Source organism: Mixophyes fleayi, chromosome 2, assembly GCF_038048845.1.
Source record: "Mixophyes fleayi isolate aMixFle1 chromosome 2, aMixFle1.hap1, whole genome shotgun sequence".
In the NCBI taxonomy this organism is placed as follows: domain Eukaryota; kingdom Metazoa; phylum Chordata; class Amphibia; order Anura; family Limnodynastidae; genus Mixophyes; species Mixophyes fleayi.
In genome coordinates, this window is record NC_134403.1 from 217,075,596 (window position 1) to 217,083,621 (window position 8,026).

Here is an 8,026-nt window from a genome sequence, read left to right on the forward strand (position 1 = left end):
AAAGTTAAGCTACTGACCAAGACAGCAAACTGTTGGGCCTGTTGATATTGCCCCAGCATGCTTTGAGTAGTATGTGCGTTCCTTAGTCTATGTTGTTGGAGGGTTAAAAGAGCCAGTTGCAACTACCCAACTGTCCATTTAAAAGATGGAAAGCTTTCTTTACAGCAATATCTGCATCTCAAAAAAGGAACAGAGAAAATCAGACATGCAATAAGACCATTTCTTGATGTGCCATGATATATAAGAGAGACAGATAGACAGAGAGACCTTTTACTTACTTACACTGAATTTCGGCATTTGGAACACAAGTTTCCGTTACAAATGCCGAACTTCCTGTCAGTGGAACGCGGAACTTAACAGCTGAGGGACCGGAGAACAGGCAAGTTCACTCGTGTATAAGAAATGGGGGGCTTTTTCAGCATAAAAAATGTGCTGAAAAGTCAGCTTATACACGAGTATATACGGTATATAAAATATTGTTAAAAGCAGATAAAAAAGCAAAGCATTTATGTATTTAGAAAAGGAGGTCACATACAAACCAATAAATGGATGGATGTTCCACCCTCAGCAGAAGTGGGATCTTCGAAAGGTCATGGAGCATTTATCTACTTACTCTATTGCATCACCTCGGGACTTTTCATCTGCTTCTACTTCCTGCATATGACCCAGAAGATGCTCCAGGAATGACTCACGGCTCTGCGCCCCCTGCAGAGCATAATGCACAGCTAGAGCCTGAAGGATGGCTCCATTGTAGCCCAGCGAGGAGGCATGGGTCAGCTTTCCACTGACTGCAGCATACTGTACAGAAGAAAAAAACAAAACCACACACTGTCATTATATGTCAAAGGCAAAGCTGGAAGTGATATTAGAGCTACAATATACCAATAATTACTTATGGTGGAAAAAGTAACTATACAAAAGATCATTGGGTTTGCAATCTTTACATCACCCAAGATGGGAAAGCAGATTCAGGCGATAATTTATTGTACCCAAGCTTAAGTAACACATGGAATGAATTTACTAAGACTTTTTGTTCCTGCCCTATCCTTTTTATAGGCAAGTAATATAGTATGGCCTTGTAATGTCTTTTATTTCTTACGCGTGAAAAGCTGAAATTAATAGGAAGAGGTTAAAGCAAATTGCTCCTGACAAACAACTCAACAATTTAAAAGTAATACATTTATTTTTAAGATTAAAAACTATAGCGCTTTGGTCCCCATGCACATACTTTTACATATTAGCCTGTTATATACTGCTTATCTGCCTCCTTGCATTTGAATCTAAACGCTTGATCTTTGCTTCATTTCTAGGTAGGTCTCTAATATTATCCCCTCTATTGGCTACAATCCAAGATCAGTCTGCAATATCTGTCTAACTTACATTCATGTCTTTGCCATGATTTCCTCTGTTAACCCATGATCAGCAATACAAATTGTAAGACTCTAAAGGAATTTGATTGCAAGACAATCGTGCACCCCAACGCTTATAGCTTAGGTTGGTAGCAGCAAAAAACGGGTGGACAGTCAGCAATGCCCCCAATGAAGCAGATACTAGCTCTAGGCATCAGCAGCACCACTGTTTGTTTTTTTAAAATATTTGTTAATTTTATTTATTTTTACACATAAAATGTCTGTACCACATGTATATTGGTTTGCTCTGTATGCAGTCATTGCAATTACTCCTGTGGATTTAACATAAATTACTTCCAACTCTACAGGACCAATATGCTACAAGTCACTGTAGTGCAATGCATTTGCGATAACCTAAGAGGTTCAACTACAAAAGTGATTTAAACAAGTCAGTTGAACAAAAATTGAACACCAGATGTGGTAATTTTTCCTATTTTGAAAACAACATTTCTGACAAATATTCTCTCTCCACAACCATCTTCCAATTGCCCTGCCCCAAAGCTTCCTCAAAAGGCTTGGCTACACTCCCCTCACGCAACATACTGGAACCGCCAATCAAGCTTTCATTGTCAACGCACTAGAGACTGCAATTTGATGACTGCTAAATATATAATCCAGTCCTTTCTCCATCAGTTGAAGTACTACTAGGCCAAGACCTAGGTACACTGCTCCCAAGAATGGATAAGAACAAAACATTTGCCTTCTATGAGCCCTAATCCGAACCCTACTGAACATCTATGGAAAGAGCTGAAACAAGCAGTCTGGAGAATGCACCTATCACACCTGAAACAGCTGGAGCAGTTTTCTCAGGAAGACTGGGCCAAACTACCTGTTGACAGGTGCAGATGTCTCATTGAGAGCTACAGAATTTGCATGATTTCAGTAATTGCTGCTAAAGGTTATGTAACACAATATTAGGTTGAGGGTCCCATTATTTCTGTTCATGCCATTTTCATTTGTTTTATTATTTCACATATTCTGCTGAATATCTGTTAAATATGGAACAAACAATGACGTATGCCAAGTACTTTTGTCAGTCAAGTTATTTCAGAGAAAAATATGGGTTCTTCTTTATTCGTGAAGGTGTAACAACTAATTTGTAAACGTCTGCATATGTAAATAACATCTGTATATTAGAACTCTAATAACTGAGTGTTCAGGAGGGAAAATGTGTATTGTTAAAATAGTTACGCACTGTAAAGAAATAATACTGCAGTAAAGAATAAGGCATATTAGGGGTCCTACGGGCTTGTGATTGATTTTAATCATGGAACGCATCTGTGGCATCTTATAATTTAGAGTAGAATATCAAATTATTTTAACAACAACAACCTTTATAATATCCTGAACATTGGGGAATGCCAATGGTATGCCGACCACTCGCATGGCTGCTCCGTTACCATATGATCCCTTCCCGTTAAACTGCTCCTTGGCTGGAGTAAACACATTACTGTATTCTCCACTCTGAAGCTTCTCAAACACATGAATTACTCCCATGCCGTATCCACGGTCTGGATCATCGTAGTACTCATTGGTAAACCTAAAAGTACATGAAAAAAATATATAGTTTTAATTTAATATTCATATGTATTATGAATCTATGGATATAGTATCTTAAAAAAAACTGTTTAAAGACGGCTAAAAAGAATGCAATATAGACAAACTACGACTACATTGAGTACTCCATTACACATAGGTGCTGATGCGCGCTGTCCATCCTAGCTGAAGTGCTGGGTACACTGCAGGTTTACTAGCCCTAAACTGAGAACATGGGTGGAGTTTCTGACTTGGTGCTGACTATTAGGTCTCCAGGACAAAATCAGCCACAGGACTTAAAGGACTTTTCTAACTGTAGACAAATCCAATTAAGAGTATTGCAGCAAACCAGACTTTTTCCTTTTCAGGCCTCACTCAGACCCCAATTTCACTTCTTGTGTCAGGCTGGAGGTTTAAAGAGGTCCCTTTCCCCCTTTTTTTAAGTAGATTGGTTTAAAAGTCCCGGTAGAAATAGCTTCCCGCCCCAGTACTTTTAAACTTGGCAATATGAACAGAATGAAGTGTTTGGAGAGGGACCATCACACATCAATACAATCAGAACCAGACCATTCTTGAGCTGTACGACTTGATAAGGACTTCAAAACTAGATGACTGGAACAAAATTCTTAAAAAGAAAGAATAAAAGAACAAAAAAAAACAAAACAACTCTAGTCACTCCGATTTTTGAATATTGCCAGTCATTCACCAATCAAACAGCTGGATACTAGATGGACACCCACCTATGCTCGGAGTCATTTGGTAGGTATGACAGCTTCCCAGCGTTTAAACAACGGGTAAGTAAACTACTGGAGATTTGAAGGTCTGCAATGCACATTCACCAGGCCATAGGAGGTTTGCATTATCTTGTACCCATTTTGTTTTTTTTTTGTTTTTTTTTTAAGAACAGTGTTCCCAAGTCAAACAAGAGAACAAGCAAAGGCATCCCAACAGGATTGTCACAGCCCAGCACACTAAATGCATAGCTTTACCTAGCTCTGGCTTTCTCAATGATTTCAGTGGTAGCTATCCTGCGCTCTATTTTAGACAGAACTTACATACCCACAAAGTGTTTGAAGATTATTAGAGATGAACAATAAAAATTGGTTCCTCTAGTTTGTATTACCTTTGTAATTTACGTAAACGTTTCATAGGTAAGCTTGACCTGTTTCCATCATTATTCATCTAGTTTTATAAGTTTGCCTCCATGATAAACTGATGCAGCTGTGTCAGTCTGTCGGTATATTGCAGTGCAGCATACTGCATTTTAATATGTCCACCTACATCTTTTACTTTGTTCTATTAAATTTATGCCCAAAAAGATAAAGCTTTATTTCCCCTCTTTCTAGGTGTTTGCATTGGAAGGCTCCGCTATCACATGTAAGTGTGAACATGCCCGGCACGTAAATATGGAATCAAGATGGAGTCCTCGTTAAATAACAATTCAATGCAACGAAAGAAGCAGACAAGAATGGACCGCTTTGTAAAAAGTTATAAAAAAAAGCTACATACACATTCATGAAGGGAGAAACTTAGGTTACAGACTTTAGGCTACATTGGATTTGCTTTAATCTGTGAAGAATAGAAGTAGGAGCATGTGTTAATAGTTGTACCTCTGGGCAAGATCCTGTTCACTAAAGGTATGGTTCTCCAGCAAAGACTGCACCACTGATCTTGCCATGGCTGTGTCGTCTGTGTACATCATAACTTCCAACAGGAAAAAAGACAAAAATGCAATCATGTCAACACTCATTTCAGTAGGTCTTAGTTTTAGAACAGATGTCATTAAAAGACAAGCTTTTACCACATGCATCAGCTAACATGGAGGATAACCTAATTCAAATACAAAGTGCATTCTGTATATGCACCTAGAACAGGGGTGTGCAACGAGTAAGGCACACGGTGGCAAAGTGCTTAGCACTTCTGCCATACAGCAATGGGGTCATGCGTTCAATTCTCCACCATGGCCTTATCTGTGTGGAGTTTGTATGTTTCCTCAGGGTGCTCAGGTTTCCTCCCACACTCCAAAAACATACTGGGTAGGTTACCCGGCGCTGTGTGTGTGTGTGTGGGGGGGGGGGGGGGATTTAGATTGTAAGCTTCAATGGTACAGAGACTGATGTGAATGAGTTCTCTATATGGCACTGTGGAATGAGTGGCGCTATATAAATAAATAGATGATGATGAACATAGGTGTGCAACCAGTTCCCTAAAATCTGTGTTTGGGTTCTCCAGATATACCAATATTCTCCTACAGACTGTACGCACAATCGCACTCCGAAACTTTGGGGCCCCAGCTAAATAAAGCATGAAACGTGTTGTTGTTCATTAGGTTTTGGTTTTCTGCCATTGTACAGTACAGAGCTGCAATAACTATTAAATGCACACCGGCAGCCAGTGCCTCGTGATACTAGATTACTCTACAGACCGTAGACACTGATCTCCCTTATGTCCATTAAGATCACTGCGATCAAGAGACCCCCGTTAGCTAATGGTGTGGTGCCTGCAGCTAACACCGAAACCTCCTACCTTGCTCGCTCCCATCATTCTTCTCTAAATCCTGAAAGGACCTAAGCACAGACCGGACAGACACTGACCACTTGTTCTCAAACACGGCCCCTATGCAATCCCCTATCAGCGCCCCTAGCAGCGCACCCCGAAACCGAGACACCGACACCATTTTCATGCGTCAAACTGCTACGAGAGCCGGTGACGGAGCAGAGAAGTCTAACTCGTAGACAGTAAGCCAACAACCAATGACAGGACACGTTTACCCTCAGCCAATAAACGGAGATATATCAGACCACTCATAATGCCGGGGCGGGTCTATGTGTAACCACAGAATAACATGTCACTTCTTACAAACAACGTTCTATGCAAAGTGATTGGAGAACACGGTTGTGTACTGGGACTATAACCAGCACGTTTAGAGAATAGTGTTATGCCAATCTTTTAAGACAGACATATATGAAACACAGGTGTCAAATTCATTGACTTTTTGATAACACAGTAAATACCTAAATTTTATTTTAAGTGCATCACACATGTTAAAACCAGCACATTACAAAAATAGTTTCCCCAATGTTACTTTAACCTAATCGGTGAATCCCTGTAAAAGTTTCCCCAAAAATTGTTCATTTAGTTCTCTGAAGTATAGCAAATATTTGTATGATGGAGATATAGGTCCTTAAACATCACCATTTATGGGTGTGGGATTTTTTTCTCCCCTTCCTTTTGAGCCAAAGGATTCTGTTCCAAGTCTACCATATTTCTGGCACCTACAGATTCTGTGTGAAATGTATCTGACAACAGCTAATGTATGCAGGGGCTGGCAGGGGGGCACTCGGCCGACCACATAGTGGGCTACCTTGGGCTGGGTCACCTGCATTTTTTCCCCCTTTAAAATAGGCTGCAATCGCCCCCCCCCCCCCTAGATCCGCCACTGACTCCACCCCCTACATACAGTTCTGCTATTTCATATAATTCCTGTAAATATCTTTTTTATAGTACATTAAATGTTACAGTACAATTTACAGTCTGCATCTGATCTGTAGTACCTGGGAATACCCAGTTCAAAGCTTAACACACACCTGTTAGGAAACCACCACAAAACAGGTGTAGTGATTTATGCCTACTGCAATTTTAAAGTGACAGGAAGGGGAAAAAAACCCGAGCCGCACATTTCATCTACAATCAGCTGTCTGGTGGACAGAGTCAAGGGAACTCTGAATCATTGATATTACCCACCACAAGTCTTTATTAGCCACATGCAGATTTGGATCAGAGTTATAGGGGCAGACTCAATTCCCTGCGTTGTTCTTTATAACAATGCAGGCTGTGCACTATTACCAATACTACGGTGATATCAGCTCTGATTTTGTTATATTTCTTTTTTTCACAGAGAGCTGCAAAAAAAAATCTGCATTAAAATGACCATAGTGATAGATAATAATGCGTGGCTCGCGTTGGGGAAATGAATCTGCCCCATAGACTACATACCATTGAACGTTAACTTGAAGTTTTGGAAGTAAACTCACCTTGCAAAGAAAGGCAGGCCCAGGTTTATTATTTGTAAGGAGACCTATATAATTCCTACGAGCAGCCCTATTGAGCTATACCCATCACTCAGTTTGAACACTGTGTACAGCGACCAAAAGCCATAAGTAAGTTTTGTGGAACAAAAGACAAATCATTGATATCTTGATGTTAATAAAAAAAAAGAATAATGATTAATGAAGGTAGAGTCAAATTGTTCTGGGAGGGGATTAGACAAGTTTGTAGTAACAACAAGAAAAGTCAGAGCAAGAAAGGATCCCCATCTATACCGCCATTATAACTGCTCCTAGAAGCCCGGAGTAGAGTCTGTGACAGCCAAACAAGCTTAGCTTGTTCCCTGGTTGCCAATATCCCGCTTCAGTCTAACCATTGGCTGCACAACTTTTTCTTATGACCGCTTGTCAATCTTAATCTTCACAAATAAGCACAAGAAAAAAAAAATCTAAGCCGTATACAGTGCGGGTTAAGGGTTCACAGCACTGCTACATTATAAACTGTGCAGGGGTGACCTCCTATAAACATCACTCTACTCGTTATCCTGCTGTCACGTGGTCTCTGGTATGCTAGTGGTGTGGTGACAGTATATAAACACACAAGAGCTACTTACCTCTCTCCCTACAAGTCTCTAAATCCTGTAATACTCTCTGTACCCATTGGACAGATACTGATTCGTTCCCCTCAAACAGAGCTCCGATACAATCCCCAATTACCGCCCCAAGCAATGAGCCCTGGAACCGAGACACCGGGACAGAAACCATCGCTGTGTTCCGGGCAGTAAAACACAACAACCAATGAGCGAATGTCAGGAACTGTACTCCATGGTACGCGTGACACCAGCCACCAATCAGGGCGCTCGTTAAGTCAATAAACGAAGGTATATTAGACCAATCATAGCCCGGAGGGCGGGTTAATCTGTAACTATAAAATGCATTTGTCGCGTTAGCAGACAAATCTGTACTGTACGTATGTACAAGAGTAGTGTGGCATATTGCACAGTTACATGGCTATCTGTATTAACAAACAATATT

The 8,026-nt window shown here is 40.5% G+C and overlaps 1 protein-coding gene across 2 annotated transcripts in view; it reads right to left on the reverse strand.

Moving 5' to 3' along the window:
* Positions 1 to 7,793, reverse strand: part of ADPRS (ADP-ribosylserine hydrolase) — a 30,172-nt gene extending 22,379 nt beyond the window's left edge. Inside the window, exons 1-4 of one of the 2 annotated variants that reach the window (XM_075195466.1) lie at positions 7,606 to 7,793; positions 4,556 to 4,649; positions 2,742 to 2,949; positions 614 to 798 (exon numbers count right to left, since the gene is read on the reverse strand). In XM_075195466.1, the coding sequence (XP_075051567.1) occupies positions 614 to 798; positions 2,742 to 2,949; positions 4,556 to 4,649; positions 7,606 to 7,756 (638 nt within the window). In that variant the 5' untranslated portion in view covers positions 7,757 to 7,793. Of the gene's footprint in view, positions 1 to 613; positions 799 to 2,741; positions 2,950 to 4,555; positions 4,650 to 5,471; positions 5,686 to 7,605 lie in introns of those variants that run through there. The other variant, XM_075195465.1, reaches the window with a different exon arrangement.
* Between the last annotated feature and the right edge of the window lie 233 nt (positions 7,794 to 8,026).